Raw genomic sequence first — 21071 nt, 5'->3', positions numbered from 1 at the left:
ATTTCTCCACATTGAAATTCATCTGCCATGTGTCTGCCCATTTTACTGTTCTGTCTATGTCTTCCTGCAGTTGGCTACTGTCCTTCTCACTGTTTACTACCCTACCTAACTTTGTGTCGTCGGCTAACTTGGAAATGGTCCTTGCTATACCCAAGTTCAGATCATTTATATATACATATATATTTATTAAGAAGAGCAGTGGTCCCAATACCGATCCCTGGGGGACGCCACTGAACACTTCCCTCCAGTCAGAAAAGCAACCGTTCACCACAACTCTCTGCTTTGTCTCCCATCCAGTTCTGGATCCATGCTGCCACTGTCCCTTTTATACAATGGGCTTCTATCTTTCTTACAAGTCTTTCATGTGGCACTTTGTCAAATGCCTTTTGAAAGTCCATATAAACTACATCAACTGCACTACCGTCATCCACCCTCTCCGTTACCTCATCGTAAAATTCTATTAGATTTGTTAGACAAGATTTGCATTTAACAAATCCATGTTGGCTGTCCCTAATTAACCCATATTCTTCTCAGTGAAGATTATAGTCTCCAGGAGTTTCCCCACTGCTGATGTTAGGCTGACTGGCCTGTAGTTCCCAGGTTTGTCCTTCTGTCCCTTTTTGTACACAGGGGAGTCACATTGGCTACTCTCCAGTCCTCTGGCACCACTCCTGTGTCCAACGAAGATTGAAAAATTGTAGACAAAGCCTCCACTATTTGTACCCGTGCCTCCCATAGTACCCTTGACTGCATCCCGTCCGGACCAGGCGACTTACCTACCTTGAGCTCAGTCAACCTTTTCAGTACTTCCTCTCTGTTTATACTTAACCTATTCATTTCCTCTACCCTCTCCTGTACTTTAGTGGTTAGAGCACTCGCCTCGCAAGCAAGCACCGTGGAGTCCTGTAGCTCAGTGGTTAGAGCACTCGCTTTGCAAGTGAGAGACCTGAGTTCAATTCCAGGCAGGTCAGGGCAAAACATTGGGCAAGTTTCCTTACTCCACACGCCTAATAATAATCCCTCCAAAAAACAAAATAATAATAAATTGGTCATTTTCAATCCATGACTGTTTGTGGGACACTGCTGTGCGCCATTGGCTGCTGCGTTCGCCCACAAATATACATTCAATTCACTTTACAGTATATTCTGTGAAGCGCTTTGAGATGTCTAGAAGACGTGAAAAGCGCTATATCAAAAGCAAGGATTATTATTAAGCAAGTGGACCTGGGTTCAATTCCCAGCAGGGTGAAACATTGAGCAAGTTTCCTTACTCCACGCGCCTCTGTTTATCTAGCAGTTAGTAGGAACCCAGTTGTTAGACGATTAGCGGATCGCTTTTCTGGGGATAATAATTCCTTAAAAAATGAATAATAATAATTTGGTCACTCAATCCACGACAGTTTGTGGGACACTACTGTGCTTCAATTGGCTGTGACATTTTGCCCGTAAAATACAGTCAATTCACTTTACAGTATATACTGTGAAGCACTTTGAGACCTGTCAAAGATGTGATAAAGCGCTATATCACATGCAAGGATTATTATTATTACACAGTGTGGTATGAAACAATGTGTCTTTTCAAGACAGTCAAAGATCATTTTACATAGTTTTGGAAGTCATTTTTCTGCCTCTATATTTTGCTCTCTATAGAACAAGTGTTGAGAATAGTATTGTTTCTGATGTGTTTTTCACTACCATATTTAATATAGAAATGTAGCATAGCAGATTGAGCTGTTGGTTTAATTTGATAATAATAATAGGTGGTTTACAGGAACAAAAATTTGGGGACCTATGCCTAAGATATGAAGTGCATGCCCTTGTGTGCACATCCTGTTTTATACAGCCATCTGTTACTTGTTTTAGTAGTATTAATGTTTTTTTGGTGTTAATTATTTCAATGACAATCAAAGTGGATCAAATCATATATTTGATATTGCTTAGTCCAATGAATTGGCCTGACATTTTAATTGTTTGTTTTTAACAGCGCTGCTTGAAGAGGGAAGAAAGATTAATAAACAGCAAGCCGAGCAATCTGCCAGACGGATCCAATTTCTGCAAGGTATGGTACCACAGCACTGTTGTTAACCAATCAAATGTTGACCGCAAAGATCCTTGGAAAACTACAATATTCTTTGTGTACAAGTTTATTCGCTTGTGCTTTTTGACAGGCTGCACGTGGTCAGTATCAATGACCTGGCAATTCCATCTCATGAAACTTGAGGGCTCTCTACCTTAAATACAGGAAAACATAAATAATAAGACTAATTAAGAAGGCCAAACTTTGATTCCCCAATGAGCAATTTAAAATTCTCAAACTCTTTGAATCAATTAGAATTTTCATAACAAGTTGATTCCTTTCGTAAATTTCTGACATGTACATTAATTTTAAGCATGCTTCAGAAAACATATGTTGATCTTCTTTTAAGATAGCTGCATTAAGTACCTTTAACCTCGAGGTTGGCATTCACCCTGCAATTTATCGTACTGATTACCTCATTGGATGGACATGACAGACTGTACCTCCAGTAGATCTAGAGTTTGCAATTCATAATTTGTGCATCAGAGTGAAATGCAAACATTACAGTTCCTGTCAAATTATTTTCTGCTCTATACAAAAAGCACACTGGATATAGGGGTGGGGAGAGTGGTGGTAGAAAATATTTTACAGTTTGCTGTGTAATAGGAGGATGATAGGGCGAGTAATCTGGAAGGATGAGATCCTTGCCTTCCAGTAACCTGCCCATGTGTGAACCTTGACAGTGAATGTACGCAGGCTATTTGACTTTCTCATAGCTGAGACTGACCTCCTGCTACACACATGCACTCCTACTAGAAAGTGCTGTATAGGGATCAGGCAAACAAACTTTGGCTGTTTTTCTCCTTTCCAGCCCTGGAAAGGCTTGGACAGAGTCTAGCAAACTCAGCTCCCGATCTGTAAGCTGTATCCCCTAGACAATGGAGCCTTCCCCTGTCAAGTGAAATTTGAATCTGGATAAAATGAAAATGATGAAATCTCTTCTTTACACAGTTCAGCTGTCTGACATGGAGAAGAATATTGATATTCTTACAAAGGAAAAGGATGCTGAAATTGCCGTTGCCCACAGTCTGTTGGCAAGTGCTCAGAAAGAGATGGTGGCTTTGCAACAAATGGCAGTGGACACTGCATTAGACCATGAAAATGATATTGCTAAACTCCATGGGGAATTGCGCAGTATGCATGTTGAGCTGGATCGATGCCGCCAAACTGCCTCTGAATGTGAAACGGTAATATCAAATCTTCAAGTCAAACTCTTATTGCAGAGCCAGGAGCAAGAGGCTAAACAGAAAGAGGAATCTATCAAACTACAAGGTGAGAAAAAATGGTCTGAGCTTGTGGAGATGATTGACCGGAATTATACAGTTTTTACACAGATGCTAAAATTACAATGTATTGATCACAACAACATTTTGCATTTGGCTTCCTATCACACAGAGGATACAGTTCAAGATCCTGGTCCTCACCTTCAAAGCCCTCCATGGCCTCACTCCCCTTTACTTCCCCGAATGCCTTCAAGACCCTCCTCTTCGACTGTACTTTAGATCTCCCTACTTCCTCCCATATACAGGTTTGAGTCTCAGAACACTTAATGATGCAGTTGTAATGTTGGGACTGAAGCTCTCAACAGTACAACTGCATCATTATTGCATTGTGGAGTGGGAGCTGGGTTTATGCTTCTCACTCCATATTGTTTTCAATCAGACCAGGGCATAAAGGAGTCCCAAAACTGGAGACATATTTTAAAGGAGCCAGTCACAAACATTAACATTTTTCTGATATTTCCCTGGCTGTCCCTTCAGCTTCGAATGGACCTCACTTCGTAGCTAACCCATTATGAAGTACATGGAGTCCTGGAGCTCAGTGGGTAGAGTGCTGGCCTCGCACCCAAGAGGATCTGGGTTTGATTCCCGGGCAGGGTGAATTGTTGGGCAAGTTTCCTTACTCCATGCGCTTCTGTTTACCCAGCAGTAAATAGGAACCCGGTTGTTAGTCGATTAGTGGATCGCTTTTCTGGGAGTAATATTCCCTTTTCTTAAAAGAGAATGAACACTCAATCCACAACTGTTTGTGAGATATTGTTGTTTTTCGCCCACAAAAATTCACGTTACAATATATTCTGAAGCGCTTTGAGACGTCTCAAAGATGTGATAAGGCGCTATGTCAAATGCAAGGATTTTTATTATTATTATCTTCTGAAACATCTTCTCCATTTAGTGTTAAATACCAGAGACCTTATGTATACTGCAAGATTGGTCATGATTTATTGCCAAAATTCTGATAATTTGCCACCAAATAATATACGTATTAGTATAAATGCCGCCATTTATACTAATACTTATATTAGTATAAACGTAGCATTTGTTTTTCCAATAGTAGCCTGCAAGCTCTGTACACCATCATTTCTGGCCCAATGGCCTTCTTCTGCTGGGTTAGTATTACTGTTTTCAAATCCTTTCATGCCCTGGCATCTCCCTTCCTCTCCGACCTGCTTATTCCCTAACCCACTACCCGCTGTCTCCACTCCACTGGCTCCAGCCTCCTGCATGTCCCTCATGCTCTCCGTTCCACCATTGGTGGCCACACTTTCAGCCACTACACCCCCAAACTGTGGAACACTCTTCCTCTATCCCTCTGTCTTGCCCCTTGCTTCCGTATGTCCAGATTTCACCTGAAAATTTTCCTCTTTGACCTACGGTCACCTCACGCCTCCCCCTAGCTCGGCGTCATGCTCCGCCACTGTTAAGCGTTCTGTGACGCTAACCTGTGTGAGGTGCGCTATATAAATACAAGTTGTTTTTGACGTTATTGTTGTTACTGTACTGTAACTATCAGAAGTGTGTGCATATTGCACTATTCTACTTGTGTACCAAGTTATTTGAATTTTTTTAAATTTAATTTAACTTTTTATCCTTCTGCTTATAGAGAAAAATGTAATATCTAAATTTAAGGATCAAAATCTTGTTTAACAATTCAAAAGATGTTTTTGTGTAACAAATATGTTTGGTAAACAGCAATAATGATCTTAAATTGAAGGTCTTTCCAAGCAGAAATATACAAAAATAGATTGGTCACTTCAATCCACAACTGTTTGTGGGACACTGCTGTGCGCAATTGGCTGCCGCGTTTCACCCACAAATATACAGTCAATTCACTTTACAGTATATTCTGCAAAGCGCTTTAAGACATATAGAAGATGTGAAAAGTGCTATATCAAACCAAGGATTATTATTAATATAGGAACTAAATCACTTAATAATTGTGTAAATTTTGCTTTATTGATATTTTATATTGATAGCTAATTATTATGTTGTGATTACGTAAAAATATTGCCTCAAATGTTAGCTTTCCTATAGATTAAGAAATTATTTAATATCATTGGTGTTTTTATAAGGGGTTAATGATGACCATAGTAATTATTCAATAAGGTATATCATTGTGAGGTCACTAACCAAATCACCCCTGTACAATGATTTTCACATATTGGCTTCAGATTTCAGGTTTCCGTGCAGTCAAAATGATTCTTCGCAGTCAAACTGCACACAGGTTTTTACAACCAGTCCTATTTGAGCACTCCTTTAGTACTATACAAAGGATTCAGACACCTTTGGCCAAGAGTAGGCCCACAAGGTGCGTAGAAGAAGCAACTAGCAGTAGTCTCCATCCATTGAGGAAATAGTTTGGATCATTCATGCTTCAATATTAGTGGGGGGTTTTAATCAATGCAAATGCCCTCTCCCTTGGAAAGTTGCTTGTTGGATATCTAATGGAATAACTGTACATAATGATTGGCACTGAATATTATTCCTGACTTGCTTCCCACTGCTTGTCCAGGCACCTTAGGATTTTACAGGGTTAACAGGAGCCGAGCGAGAACAATCCCTGACCCAGTGATGTCTGCACATCCAGTGCTTTGGGACGTCCTTCCGACGTGAAAGGCGCTATACAAATGTGATTTTGTTGTTGTTGTTGAATGTGAGGTTGTGAAAATAGGATTCTTTTCGAATGCCAGATTCACAAATCCATGTATATAAATATTTGCTTTAATCTAAAACAGGAGGTTCCTTTCTGCAAGATTAAGAGGCAGGCTATTTAGGATCTCCTTTGGCAGAAAACTACAGAAAATCTGTCTACTGTAATTAATTTCACCGAAAAGCAAGATAGATTACCCGCCATATTAAGTGATATTCTTTCATTACTGAGAACATTATCACTCTACCAATTAATTGGTCAAAGCAAATTGCTTCAAAAGGAATTGTTACCGGTGGAGTCACATAAATGAACATGCTCTATATTGATTCTCTGATGGAATTGGATAACTGTGAAATAGTAAATCCATTTTTCACTTGGACCTACCACAATTTTGTGTCATGGGAGAGGTTTATATTGCTCACTGGGAATAAGAGTGTCCCCCCTCCCCGTGATGACCAACTCCAGCGGGCTCACCATGCCTCGTTGCCCACCCTCCCCACCCCATTCGCTCTTAGTCTCGGTGTGCACATTTTGGCTGCCAGTCACCGACCCGAGCTGCTTCCCCAAAAAGCTCCCACCCCTGTCCTCTACCCTCCATTACCTCCCACTCAGTCCTCCTCTCCCACCGCCCTCTCTGATTCCTATCCCTTCTCGACCGTTCCACAGCCTCCCTCTGCCCCAGCCTGTGAATCCTCCGTCAGTCTCACCGTGGTAGACGCCACTGCCTGTCCAACAGCAGCCACTGCCCCATTCCCCATTCTTATCGCAAGGCCCATCAGTCCCTGACCACGGGGGCCAACCTCTCCTCCCTCATCCACATCCCTACCCTCCCTGTCAGTCCTCCGCATTCCGCCACTAACTGTCCCCTCCGCATCGGCCTACAAGATATCTGCTCCCTCTCCAATAAAATACTCACCATCCACCATTGTCGAGGAAAACATTGACATTCTCGCCCTCACTGAAACCTGGATCACTCCAGGTGACAGAGGCCACACCACCCGGCCACACTTTCCATCATACCCCATGACCTAACCGCCATAGTGGCGGTTTGGCTCTCATCTCTCAGTCCCCGTTCGGCCTATCCCCTTACTCCTCTGGAACCTTCGCCTCTTTTGAGCATCTTACCCTTTATAACTCCCTCCAACCTTTCCCTCAAAATTCTCCTTACCTATCGCTCCCCTCAAGCCCTACCCCACCTTCATCCCGGACATCTCCACCCTCCTATCTTCCCTCTCCCTCTACTCCGAATGCCTCCAGGTGAATTCAACCTTCACTCCACCCACTCCTGCTCTACCTCTGCTGACTTCTCCTCCCTCAACCTCTCTCTCCACATCCACTCCGCCATCCACGGCCACCTCCTCAACCTGGTGATCACTCGGGGCCTCACATTCTCGGACCTCTCCATCATTGACAAAGCAATCTCGGACCATCACTTCATCTCTCTTAACTCCTCAATCCCTCTCCCCACCACCACCCAACCCACCTCCATCTCATACCGCCCCTGGAAAAAAATCTCCTCCCCTCCCTCTCGGCTGCCTTGGAGTCATCTAAACTCCTTCCCCTCTGGGCTTCCTTCCAGAGTCACTCTTCCTCGGTCACTCCTCTCCATAGCTCCCTCTCCTCCACTCTCGATTCCCTCGCTCCCCTCACTTCCCGAACCATCTTCTATTCATGTAACTCACCTTGGTACACCAGCCACCTCCGCTCCCTTAAAGCACAGATGTGTGTCGCTGCCGCTTTAAATCAAACTTAATGATCCATCGGAAGATCTGGCTGGACTTATCGAATCCTACCTCTCCACCCTCGTCTCCGCTAAATCATCATTCTATTCCAAGACAATCTTGGAGGCCAAGGACAACCCCAGGCTCCTTTTCTCCATCACCAACCGGCTCCTCTGCCCACCCTCTCATGCCTCACCCACCCTCACGTCCAATGCCAACTCCGAGGCGATGCTGGACTTCCTTGAATCCAAAGTTGAAGGGATCCGCTCAGCCGCCTCTGCCCTTTCGTCTACTATCCCCTCCCCCTCTCACCCGAGCACCTACCCATCCCTCCATCCACACCTTCGAACCTGTTTCCCACTGCTTGCTCACCACCACTATAACCCAGATGAAACCAACCACCTGCTCCCTCGACCCCATCCCTACCCCTCTCCTTACCTCACAACTCCACTTCCTTATCCCTCTACTCACTCTCCCTATCCATTGGTACTGTTCCCACGCCATTGGGTTCAATTCCAGGCAGAGCGAAACCTTGGGCAAGTTTCCTTACTCCACACGCCTAATAATAATACCTCCAAAACCCAAAACAATAATAAATTGGTCATTTTCAATCTACGACTGTTTGTGGGATATTGCTGTGCGCAATTGGCTGCCGCGTTCGCCCACAAATATACAGTCAATTCACTTTACAGTGTGTTCTGTAAAGCGCTTTGGGACGTGAAAAGCGCTATATCAAATGCAAGGATTATCATTATTGAAAACTGCTGTCATCATTTTTTTTTGATGAAGTAACAGAGGGTGGATGAAGGTAGTGCAGTTGATGTAGTATATATGGATTTTCAAAAGGTATTTGAGAGTGCCACATAAGAGACTTGTAAGCAAAATATAAGCCCACAGTATTAAAGGGATAGTGGCAGGATAGATACAGAACTGGCTGGGAGACAGAAAGCAGAGAGTGGTGGTGAACAGTTGTTTTTCTGACTGGAGGGAAGTGTGCAGTGGTATCGCCCAGGGGCCGGTATTGGGACCACTGCTGGTTTTGATCTATATAACTGACCTGGACTTGGGTATAGGGTGTACAATTTCCAAGATTGCAGATGATACTAAGCTAGGAAAAATAGTAAACAGTGAGGAGGATAGTAGCAGACTGCAAGGGGACATAGACAGACTGGTATAATGGGCAGACAGGTGGCAGATGATGTTCAATGTGGAGAAATGTGAAATGATGCATTTTGGGAGGAAGAATGAGGAGAGACAATATAAGCTGATGGTACAATCTTAAAGGGGTGAAGGAACAGAGGGACCTGAGGGTTCATATCAGTAAATGTTTGAAGGGGGTGGGACAGGTAGATAAAGCTGATAAAGCATACAGGATACTAGGCTTTATAAATAGGGGCAAAGAATACAAAAGCCCTAAAACCCTATGATGAACCTTTATAAAACACTGGTTAGGCCTCAACTAGAGTACTGTGTTCAATTCTGGGCACCACACTTTAGGAAGGATGTCAAGGCATTGAAGAGGGTGCAAAGGAGATTTATCAGGATGGTACCAGGAATGAGGGACTTCAGTTATCAGGAGAGGCCAGAGAAGCTGGGATTATTCTCCCTGGGGAGTGGGATTGAGATGGCTCTTTTCAAAGAGGCGGCACAGACACAATGGGCCGAATGGCTTCCTTCTGTGCTGTATAATTCTATGAATCTGTGATCACTCTTATTCTTAAAAAAGCCTCCCTGCTTAAAAAAGCCATCACTGCTCTCAAGCTACTGCACCATCTCCAACCTCCCTTTCCTCTTCAAGGTCCTGGAACAAGTTGTTGCTTAACTGCTTCTTCTCCTGCCATTCCCTTCACAAACCCCTCCAATGGGGTTTCCGTGTCGCCCACAGCACAGAAACAGCCTTAGTAAAAGTGACAAATGACATTCTGTCCATCTGCGACCAGGGCTCCCTCTGCTTCCTCGTCCTCCTTGAGCTCTCTGCTGCTTCGACACCGTTGATCACTATATCCTCATCCACCATCTCTCCTCTCAACCTCAACCTTCATGGCTCTGTCCTTGACTGGTTCAGATCCTATCTCTCACACTTCATCTCCACAAACAGTTTCTCCTCTAGCCCCCACGCCATCTCATGTGGCATTCCTCAGGGCTCTGTCCTTGGTCCCCTCCTCTTCAATATCTATATGTTCCCACTTGATGACATCATCCACAGACATGGGGTCAACGCATGTATGCGGATGACACCCAACTCTATCTTTCTGCCTCCACCCTTGACTTCAGGACCACTGCTGTCCTGACAGAATATCTGTCAGACATCAAGTTCTGGATAAGAGCTAACTTTCTTCAGTTGAACGTCAGCAACACCGAGGCTCTCCTGATTGGCTCCCGTCAGCGCCTCTACACCTCAGGTGCTGACAACATTACCATCCATGGATGCACACTCCACCTTACTAAGCCAGTCCAGAACCTTGGCATCTTGTTTAATCCTCATCTATCCTTTCTACCCCATGTCTGTGCCATGACCCTCTCTACCTTCCCCCACTTCCACAACATCGCCCAGCTCCGCCAATGTCTCACACCGCAGACCGCCGAAACCCTCATACACGCATTCATTACATCGAGGCTTGACTATGCAAACTCCTTGCTTTTCGGCCTCCCCAACTCCTCCCTCCAAATCATCCAGAACTCTGCAGCCCGTGTCCTCTCCCGCACCAGGCTCCACTGGCTTCCCATCACACAGAGGATACAGTTCAAGATCCAGGTCCTCACCTTCAAAGCCCTCCAAGGGCTTGCTCCCCCTTGTCTCTGCGACCTCCTAACCCCCTACCAAACTGCCCGCTCCCTCCGCTCAGTGGGTTCCGGTCTGCTTCACATCCTCTGCCTCGCCCGCCCCACCATTGGTGAGTGGGCCTTCTGCCATTCTGCACCCACCCTCTGGAACTCCATCCCACAGTCCCTCCGCCTTGCCTCGCAAAAGAAATTTGCAATTATTATTTTCTCATTATTATTCTCCCTCACTCCTCCATCCAATGTATTTTTTATAAGAATTGTAAGCAGTCTATGATGGAATTGTAGCTTATACATTTCCCTTTCTGATGCACAAACCATAAATTTTCAGACTCTGGATTTGCAGGTAGGGCAATTGACAGGTAGTCCCCATCAAAAATGATCAGTACAATTAATTGCAGTGCTCAAGGGAAATTATACTTTAATGCAGCTATCTTAAACAAAGTTGAAAGTTGATTTTGTAATTTGGAGCGTACCTAGAAAAGCTAAATATTCTGAGGAGAGCAGAAAAATAACATGAAAAAAGTTTAACTTTGTGGCACAATTTATTGTGTTTTAAACCAACAAAAACATTCAGCTGAATGTAAAATGAAAACTAAAGTAGAAGTATCAAAAGTTTTTTGTATTAACTCGTTAAATTATTTTACAGGAGTTTCCTAAAGCTATTTTCTGCAGCTTCTTTCTTGTCTGCAGGTACACTGAACTGTAACTTTAAAGTGTAACTTTAATCTATTTCCAGGGAAGCTATGCTTCTTTCCACCTCCATCCACATTCCTAAAGATTGATCCCTTTTTACCAGTAATTTTTTGAGGCTCCCTCACATCTTTGAGCAATTTGATCCAAATCATATTTTTACATAAGCAATCAGCGTACGGCTGTCATAAAACTTTAATGTTCAATTTATGTTCAGTTGAAGTGGCATTCATTATTAATGTCCTATATAAAGCTTTGACAGTTGCTAACAGTATGTCCTGCAGCTCAGTGGTTAGAGCACTCGCTTTATAAGTGAGAGACCTGGGTTCAATTCCCAGCAGGGTGAACCCTTAGGCAAGTTTCCTTACTCCACACGCCTGATAATAATTCCTCAAAAAAATAATAAATTGATCATTTCAATCCACGACTGTTTGTGGGACACTGCTAGGGCATTTCACCCACAAATATACAGTCAATTCATTTTACAATCTATTCTGTGAAGTGCTTTGAGACGTCTAGAAGACGTGAAAAGCACTATATCAAATGCCAGGATTATTATTATTATTATGCTATTCTACAGAGAGATAATCTAATTTTAGATTCTTAAATAAATTAGTACCAGAGTTACAATATAAGGTGTTAGCCTGGCTCAATTGGTAGCATTGTTGTCTCAATTGAGAGCATCCTTTTTCTGAGTCAGAAGTTAGCATAGTTCATTGGGGGAGTGAAGCATTATCAGATATGGTGTCCTTCACATCTATCCATCTAGAATGTTAAACCGGGACCCATCAGCCTCTTTAGGTGGACATTAAAAGATCCCATGACTTTGAAAGTGCAAAGGGAATTTCTCCTGGTGATAATCCTCCAAATAAATGGATCATTCACTTTATGGATATTTGCGGCACATTGTGTGCAAAATTGGCTGCTGCATTTGCCTACAAGTCGTCATTACATATCATAGAAACTTTTAAGTACTTTGAGACATTTATAACGTTGTAGGTGTTATGTCAAATGTAACAAATCTATTTTAGATAAATCTAAGCTTCACAATGCAATACCACCTACTGTTAACTTGATTTACTAAATTACAAACAATAATATGATAGTTTCAATAGTATTGGCAGAAGATTGTTTGAACTATTAGATCTAACTTCGTTTAGGATTCTTTCAGCAGTAATTTTAATATAGGAAGACGCTTAAGCATTAGAAATATGTTTTGTATTAATCTTTCTGAAAGTAAAGCACTGTGAACCTTCAGGGTACAGTTTGAAGATCATTTGCTCTAAAAACAGAACACAAAAATGTTAACACATTAGGAGGCATAAAAGTAAGTTCTCTCAGAGTTAGGTGTATGCTGTTTATTCATCAAATATCAGATCTTTTTTCATATGCATCTTTTGTATTATGATGTGTTGAATAACAAGCCAATAATAACCTTTGCATTTGATATAGTGCCTTATCACGTCTTTGAAACATCTAAAAGCGCTTCATAGAATACATTGTAAAGTGAATTGACTGTATATTTTGTGGGCAAACCACAGCCGCCAATTGTGCACAGCAGTGTCCCACAGACAGTCGTGGATTGAAGTGACCAACTTATTTACTTTTGAAGGAATTATTACCCCTGGAAAAATGAATCGCCAATCGACTTAACAGCCAAACAGGTAAACAGAGAGACGTGTGGAATAAGGAAACTTGCCCAACATTTCGTCCTGTCGGGAATTAAAGAGTGGGTGGAAGAGGGGGGAGGGAAGTGTGGGGGGGAAGAGTGGGGGAAGTGTGGGGAGAAGAGGGGGAAGGGGAGAGAGTGCCGGGGGGGGAGGAGAGGGGAAAGAGTGGGAAGGGGAAGAGTGGGAAGGGGAAGAGAGTGGGGGGAGGAGAAGGGAAAGAGTGAGGGGAAGAGAGTGGGGGGGAGGAGAGGGGAAAGAGTGAGGGGAAGAGAGTGGGGGGAGGAGAGGGGAAAGAGTGGGGGGGAAGAGTGGGGGGAAGAGTGGGGGGGAAGAGTGGGAAGGGGAAGAGAGTGGGGGGAGGAGAAGGGAAAGAGTGAGGGGAAGAGAGTGGGGGGAGCAGAGGGGAAAGAGTGAGGGGGAGGAGAGGGGAAAGAGTGAGGGGAGGAGAGGGGAAAGAGTGAGGGGGAGGAGAGGGGAAAGAGTGAGGGGGAGGAGCGGGGAAAGAGTGGGGGGGGAGAGTGGGGGGGGAAGAGTGGGAAGGGGAAAGAGTGGGGGGGGAGGAGAAGGGAAGAGAGTGGGGGGGGAGGAGAAGGGAAGAGAGTGGGGGGGAGGAGAGGGGAAGAGAGTGGGGGGAGGAGAGGGGGGGAGGAGAGGGGAAGAGAGTGGGGGGGAGGAGAGGGAAGAGAGTGGGGGGGAGAGGAGAGGGGAAGAGAGTGGGGGGGGAGGAGAGGGGAAGAGAGTGGGGGGGAGAGGAGAGGGGAAGAGAGTGGGGGGGGAGAAAGTGGGTGGGGGGGAGGAGAGGGGAAGAGAGTGGTGGAGGGGAAGAGAGTGGTGGGAGGGGAGGAGAGGGAAGAGAGGAGGGGAGGAGAGGGAAGAGAGTGAGGGGAGGAGAGGGAAGAGAGTGGGGGGAGGGGAGGAGAGGGAAGAGAGTGGGGGGGGGGGGAGAGGGGTAGAGAGTGGGGGGGGAGGAGAGGGGTAGAGAGTGGGGGGGGGAGGAGAGGGAGAGAGTGGGGGGGGGAGGAGAGGGGTAGGGAGTGGGGGGGGGAGGAGAGGGGTAGAGAGTGGGGGGGGGGAGGGAGGATGAGGGGTAGAGAGGGGGGGAGGAGAGGGGTAGAGAGGGGGGAAGGAGAGGGGTAGAGAGGGGTGAAGGAGAGGGGTAGAGAGGGAAGAGAGTGGGGGGGGGGGAGGGAGAGAGTGGGGGGGGGAAGAGAGTGGGGGGGGAGAGAGGGGGGAAGAGAGTGGGGGGGGGAGGAGAGGGGAAAGAGTGGGGGGGGAGGAGAGGGGAAAGAGTGGGGGGGAGGAGAGGGGAAGAGAGTGGGGGGGGAGAGGAGGGGGAAAGAGTGAGGGGGGAGGAGAGGGGAAAGAGTGGGGGGGGAGGAGAGGGGAAAGAGTGAGGGGGAGGAGGGGGAAAGAGTGGGGGGGGGGGAAGGGGAAGAGTGGGGGGGGAGGGAGGGGAAGAGAGTGGGGGGGGGAGGAGAGGGGAAGAGAGTGGGGGGGGAGGAGAGGGGAAGAGAGTGGGGGGGAGGAGAGGGGAAGAGAGTGGGGGGGGAGGAGAGGGGAAGAGAGTGGGGGGGGAGGAGAGGGGAAGGGAGTGGGGGGGAGAGGAGAGGGGAAGAGAGTGGGGGGGGGGGAGGAAGTGGGGGGGGGAGAGAGTGGGGGGGGAGGAGAGGGGAAGAGAGTGGTGGGGAGGGGAAGAGAGTGGGGGGGGGAGGAGAGGGGAAGAGAGTGGGGTGGGGGGAGGAGAGGGGAAGAGAGTGGGGGGGAGAGGGAAGAGAGTGGGGGGGGAAGAGAGTGGGGGTGGGGGGGGGAGAGGGGAAGAGAGTGGGGGGGAGGAGAGGGGAAGAGAGTGTGGGGGGGAGGAGAGGGGAAGAGAGTGGGGGGGGAGGAGAGGGGAAGAGAGTGGGGGGGGGGGGAGAGGGGAAGGAGTGGGGGGGGAAGAGAGTGGGGGGGGAGGAGAGGGGAAGAGAGTGGGGGGGAGGAGAGGGAAGAGAGTGGGGGGGAGGAGAGGGAGAGAGTGGGGGGGGAGGAGAGGGGAAGGAGTGGGGGGGGAGGAGAGGGGAAGGAGTGGGGGGGAGGAGAGGGAAGGGAGTGGGGGGGGAGGAGAGGGGAAGGGAGTGGGGGGAGGAGAGGGAAGGGAGTGGGGGGGGAGGAGAGGGGAAGGGAGTGGGGGGGGAGGAGAGGGGAAGGGAGTGGGGGGGGAGGAGAGGGAAGGGAGTGGGGGGGAGGAGAGGGAAGGGAGTGGGGGGGGAAGAGAGGGGAAGGGAGGGGAAGAGAGTGGGGGGGGGAAGAGAGTGGGGGGAGAGAAGAGGTGGGGAGAGGAGGGAGAGAAGAGAGTTAGAGGAGAAAGGAGAGGGTGAAGGGAGAGGAGATGGGGGAGAAGAAGGGGGATAGAGGAAGGGGGAGGAAAGGGAAGAGAGGTGGGAGAGGGGGAGAGAAGAGAGGGGAGAGAAACGTTAGAAGGGAGAGAAGAGGGGGAGAGGGGAGAAGAGAAGAGGGGGGGGAGAGGAAGGGGGAGGGAAGAGGGTTAGAGGAAGGAGGAGAGGTAAGAGGAAGGAGGAGAGGGAAGAGAAGAGGGGAAGGGAGAGGAGGGGGGAGGAAGAGGGTTAGAGGAGGGGGGAGGAAGAGGGAGGGGGAGGGAGGAGAGGGGGAGGAGAGGGGAGGGCAGGGAGAGGGAAGAGAAGAGGGAAGGGAGGGAGAGGGGGAGGGCAGGGAGAGGGGAGAGACGAGGGGGAGAAGAGAGGAGGGCAGAGAGAGAGAGCGGGAGAGAAATGAAGGAAGGAGAGAGAGGAAAGGGGAAGAGAGGAAGGGTGGAGAGAGACTGAGAGAGCAGAGAGAGGGGCGGGAGTGTGAGAGGCAGAGAAAGTGCGTGAAGTAGGAGGGAGTGAAAGTGAGGGAGAGGAGGAGAGAAAGAAACAAGGGGGGAAGATTGTGAGAGAGTGTGTGGAAGAGAGGAGGGGGAGGAGAGAGGAGGGGGAGAGAGGAGAGAGTGTATGTGTGAAAGGTAAGAAAGGGGGACTGAGAGAGAGAGCCTTGAGAGAAGGAAAGATTGAGAGGTGGGGGAGAGTATGAGAGCCAGAGAGGGAGTGTGAGCTGGGAGGGAGTGAATGTGAGGAAGAGAGAAAGAAACAGAGGGGGGAGATTGAGAGAGAGTGTGTGTGTGGGAGAGAGAGAGAGGAGAGCGGGGGGAAGAGAAGGCCTGACTGTCGGTGGTGGGGTGAGCTGGGCGGGGGACATGGAGCAGTCTACTGAGCGGAGAGAATGGACAGGTTGATATGGGGTCAGTAGGCTGCAGAGGTAGGAGGAGGCAACGCCGTGGAGGGAAGGTGAGGATGAGGATTTTGAACTCTATCCTCTGGGGGATGAGGAGTCAATGGAGCTGGGCGAGGGTGGGTGTGATGGAGGCCATGGAGCCTGGTGCGGGAGAGGACACGAGCTGCAGAGTTCTGGATGATCTGCAGCTTGTGGGGGGAAGAGCTGACAAGGCCGACAAGCAGGGAGTTGGCATAGCCGAGCCGAGATGTGATGAATGCATGGATGAGGGTTTTAGCGGTCTGAAGGGTGAGGCAGTGGTGGAGCTGGGGCGATGTTGCAGAAGTGGGGGAAGGCATAGTAGGTCATGGTATGGATGTGGGTTAGAAAGGACAGTTGAGGCAGTTAATTGGACTTGAGGTAAAGATCAGCCATGATCTTATAGAATGGTGGAACAGGCTTGAGGGGCTGAAAGGCTTACTCGTGTTTCTATGTTACTAGAGAAAGGGAAATAGAATCTTATTTATTTTTTAGTGACTGGTTGAAGAATATGATAGGCAAATGCCCACTAAGCCTCTCAAGCTGATTTGTGCAGTGAATGGCTACTTTTTGAGTTCATTCCTCCTTACATAACTGAGCAAATGAATTTCTTGGCTCACTCTTCCAGTAAATCATTATTGACCTTGGATTTCATCGCTTTGGTGTCTTGGACTATTTAAGGTCTTTTGAAAGACTATATCATAGTTCTTGGCCCAGCTACACAATTGGATGGGGCTTTAACTGGCTGTGTGTCATTCAACAGACATGACCGGATGGGAGGAAATTTGACATAATGTAAACCAGCATGCTTGCTGTGCACATCAAAATATGTGAGAAAGTTTAGTTCATTGGATTCTTGGCAAAATCTTTAGGCTTGGGGAATGTTCACTCAAGGCCATTTAAAAAAAACTAAAATGCAGAACTTCAGAAATAGTGCAATTTCACCCTCTTGTATAAAAGTTACAGTTTATTGATGTTATGTTACACAAATAGTTTGTTTACATTAAAAACCAAAACTGTTCTGTGCATGCACTAAAGCATGGAAATGAACAATAATAATCCTTGCATTTGATGTAGCGCTTTTCACGTCGGGAGGACGTCCCAAAGCGCTTCACAGAACACACTGTAAAGTGAATTGACTGTGTATTTGTGGGCGAACGCGGCAGCCAATTGCGCACAGCAATGTCCCACAAACAGTCGTAGATTGAAAATGACCAATTTATTATTGTTTTTGGTTTTGGAGGGATTATTATTAGGCGTGTGGAGTAAGGAAACTTGCCCAAGGTTTCGCCCTCTGCCTGGAATTGAACTTGGGTCTCTCGCTTGCAAAGCGAGTGCTCTAACCACTGAGCTACAGGACTCTCAATGATGAAATAGTGCATTTAATCTTACAAACATAACATAACATGTAGGAGCAGGAGTAGGCCATTCGGCCCTTCGAGCCTGCCCCGCCATTCAATCATGGCTGATCTTCTAATCTAAACTCCAGCTAATAACCTAACCCTGCCTTATCCCCATATCCCTTAATCCCTTTTGCAATAAGAAATATATCTATCTCAGTCTTGAATATGTTCAAGGACTGAGTGTCAACAGCCCTTTGAGGTAGTGAGTTCCATACATTCACCACCCTTTGAGTGAAGAAGTTCTTCCTCAACTCAGTGCGAAAGGGCTGCCTCCGATTTTAAGGTTGTGACCCCTGGTTTTAGTTTCTCCAACCAGGGGAAACAATCTCCCACTATCTACTCTATCATGCCCTTTGATGATCTTATAGGTTTCTATAAGATCCCCTCTAATTCTTCTATATTCTAGAGAATATAGGCCCAAATTGGTCAGCCTATCCTCGTAACTCATCCCCTTCATCCCTGGTACTAACCTAGTAAATCTACGCTGCACCCCCTCCAAGGCAAGTACATCCTTCCTTAAATAAGGAGACCAAAACTGCACACAGTATTCCAGGTGTGGTCTCACCAGGGCCCTATAGAGTTGCAGCAAGACTTCCCTACTCTTATACTCTAATCCTTTCATAATGAATCTAACATACCGTTCACCTTCCTAATTGTTTGCTGCACCTGCAGACTAACTTTCTGTGATTGGTGTACAAGGACACCCAAGTCTCTCTGGACACTAACACATTCCAATCTCTCCCCTTCTAACACATAACCCGCTCTACTGTTTTTGCTACCTAGGTGGATGACTGCACTTCCCTACATTATACTTCATCTGCCACCTACCTGCCCAATCATCTACCCTATCTATGTCTCATTGCATTTTTTTTGTGTCATCCTCTGTGTTGACACTTACTCCTAGTGTTGTGTCATCCGCGAATTTAGATATATTAACTTTGATGTCCTCATCTAGATTGTTGATGTAGATGGTAATTAGCTGAGGCCCAAGGACTGATCCTTGTGGCACTCCACTAATCACATCCCGCCAATCTGAAAAGGACCCATTTATCCCTACTCTTTGTTTCCTACCCGTTAACCATTCTCTAATCCACGTTAATATGCTCTGCCCAATTCCATGGGCCCTTATCTTTTGGACTAACCTTTTATGCGGCACCTTATTGAATGCCTTCTGGAAGTCCAAATAGACCACATCCACTGATTCACCCTTATCTAGTTTACTCGAAATATCCTCAAAAAACTCTGAGATTTGTCAAACATGACTTCCCTTTTGTAAAGCCATGTTGACTTGGCCTAATTATATTGTGCTCCCCTAAATACCACATCCACATCCTTAATCAATGATTCTAAAATTTGTCCTATCACTGATGTTAGGCTAACTGGCCTATAGTTCCCCATCTTTTCCTTTCCACCTTTTTTTAAATAGTGGTGTGACATTTGCAATCTTTTATTCCATGGGGACTGTTCCAGAGTCCAAGGAATTTTAGAAGATCAGACACAAGGCCTCCACTATCTCATAAACTACCGTTTTTAAAACCCTGGGATGCAAGCCACCTGGACCAGGGGATTTGTCACTTTTTAGTGCTAACAGCTTCCCTAGCACCAATTCTCTACTAATGAAAATTTCCCCACGTTGCTCCCTGTCCTTATCCCCTTGGTGCATCTCTATTGTTGGCAGTTTTGGTGTGTCTTCTCGGGTGAAGACAGATGCAAAGTACCCATTTAGGGACTCTGCCATGTCCTTATCCCCCATTACAACTTCTCCCGTCTCTGACTGAAGTGGACCTACATTTACCCTCACTAGCCTATTCCTCTTAATGTATTTGTAAAAACTTTTACAATCAGACTTAATGTTCCTAGCTAGCTTACCCTCATACTCCTTTTTCTCGCTCTTAATGAGTTTTTTAGTTTTTTTTTGCTGGTTTCTAAAACTCTCCCAATCTTCAGATTTGCTGCTTTTCTTGGCAGTTTTATAAGCTTTTTCTTTTAATTTGATGCTTTCCCTAACTGCTCTAGTTAGCCACGGATGAATTGCTTTCCCTGTGGTACTCTTATTCCGCAAGGGAATATGCGACCGCTGAGAATTTTGCACTACATCCTTAAATATTTGCCACTGTTGGTCTACATTTTTACCTCTTAATCTTATTCTCCAGTCTATTTTACCTAAATCTTTCCTCATACCTACAAAATTAGCCGTAATTAAATTCAGAATACTTGCCTCGGATTTAACTATATCCCTCTCTAACTTAATGCAAAATTCAATCATATTGTGATCACTCTGCCCTAGAGGATTCTTAATACCTACACTGCCAACTAGTCCTGTTTCGTTACACAAAACAAAGTCTAGGATGGCCTGTCCCCTAGTTGGTTCCTCGGCATGCTACTCTAGAAAGTTCTCTCTCAGACACTCAATGAACTCTTCTTCTGACCTACTTTTGCCGATTTGGTTTTCCCAATCTATGTGGAGATTGAAATCACCCACCGTTATCGCTTTACCTTTCCTACATGCTCCACTGATTTCTTGATTAATACCCTGTACTGTGTTATGCTCACTGTTTGGGGTCTATAAACCACTCCCATTAATATTTTCTGCCCTTTATTATTTTTTATTTCCACCCATATTGTCTCGTCCTCCTGGTCATCGGATTTCAGATCCTTCCTCTCCACTGCTTTTATTTCATCCTTAATTAACAGGGCTACCCGTTTAAATGCCTGATTTGCAAGCTAAAATTGAAAATCAAACTTACTGCTTCATATCACTATGATATGATATGGCCTATCATACACTATGGCCTATCATATCCTCGCTCAACCTCTCCCTCCACATCAACTCCCCCACTCACAGTCACGGCCACCCACTCGACTTGGTGATCACCCGGGGCCTCAGTGTCTCGGATGTCACCATCACCGACAAGGCCGTCTCCGACCACCACTTCATCTCCTTCACCACCTCCACCCCCCTCACCACCTCCACCAGACCCACCACCATCTTCTACCGCCCCTGGAAGAAGTTACCCCCTCAATCCCTAACCTCTGCCTTGGAGTCCTCTGAACTCCTCTCCCGCTGGCCCTCAACCCTCACCGACCCCTCTTCTGCTCTCACCCTCCTCCACAACACCCTCTCCTCCACACTTGACACTCTTGCGCCTATCACCTCCCGTACTGTCTCCTACTCTCGCTCCTCCCCCTGGTTCACCACCCACCTCCGCTGACTGAAGAGCTAGGTGCGGGCCGCTGAACGCACCTGGGTCAAATCTGGCCTAACGGTCCACCGACAAATCTGGCTGGAACTCCTCAAAATCTACCGCTCCACTCTAGCCTCGGCCAAATCGTCATTCTACTCCAGGATAATCCTGGAGGCGAAGGACAACCCCAGGCTACTGTTCTCTACCGCATCCCAACTCCTCCGTCCCCTCCGCCACCCCGCGCAGGTCATCTCCTCCAACCTTCACTGCGAGGAGATGCTGGATTTCCTTGAATCCAAGATCAAGGGAATTCGCTCCGCGGT

General features: G+C 46.6%; 1 protein-coding gene and 1 non-coding gene across 10 annotated transcripts in view; both read left to right on the top strand.

Moving 5' to 3' along the window:
* Positions 1–21071, top strand: part of slmapa (sarcolemma associated protein a) — a 119512-nt gene that overhangs the window by 84445 nt on the left and 13996 nt on the right. For all 9 annotated transcript variants that reach the window (XM_007910786.2, XM_007910784.2, XM_007910787.2 and 6 more), the window contains 2 exons: positions 1985–2059; positions 3029–3349. In XM_007910786.2, coding sequence (XP_007908977.1) covers positions 1985–2059; positions 3029–3349 — 396 coding nt within the window. The remainder of the gene's footprint in view (positions 1–1984; positions 2060–3028; positions 3350–21071) is intronic.
* Positions 11477–11548, top strand: trnai-uau. The gene has a single exon. It is a non-coding gene; the product is annotated as a tRNA-Ile (tRNA).

This window comes from Callorhinchus milii, unplaced genomic scaffold (assembly GCF_018977255.1).
Source record: "Callorhinchus milii isolate IMCB2004 unplaced genomic scaffold, IMCB_Cmil_1.0 Scaffold12, whole genome shotgun sequence".
Taxonomy (NCBI): Eukaryota; Metazoa; Chordata; class Chondrichthyes; order Chimaeriformes; family Callorhinchidae; genus Callorhinchus; species Callorhinchus milii.
Note: the sequence above shows the minus strand (reverse complement) of the source record. Positions and strands in the feature narration are given on the sequence as shown.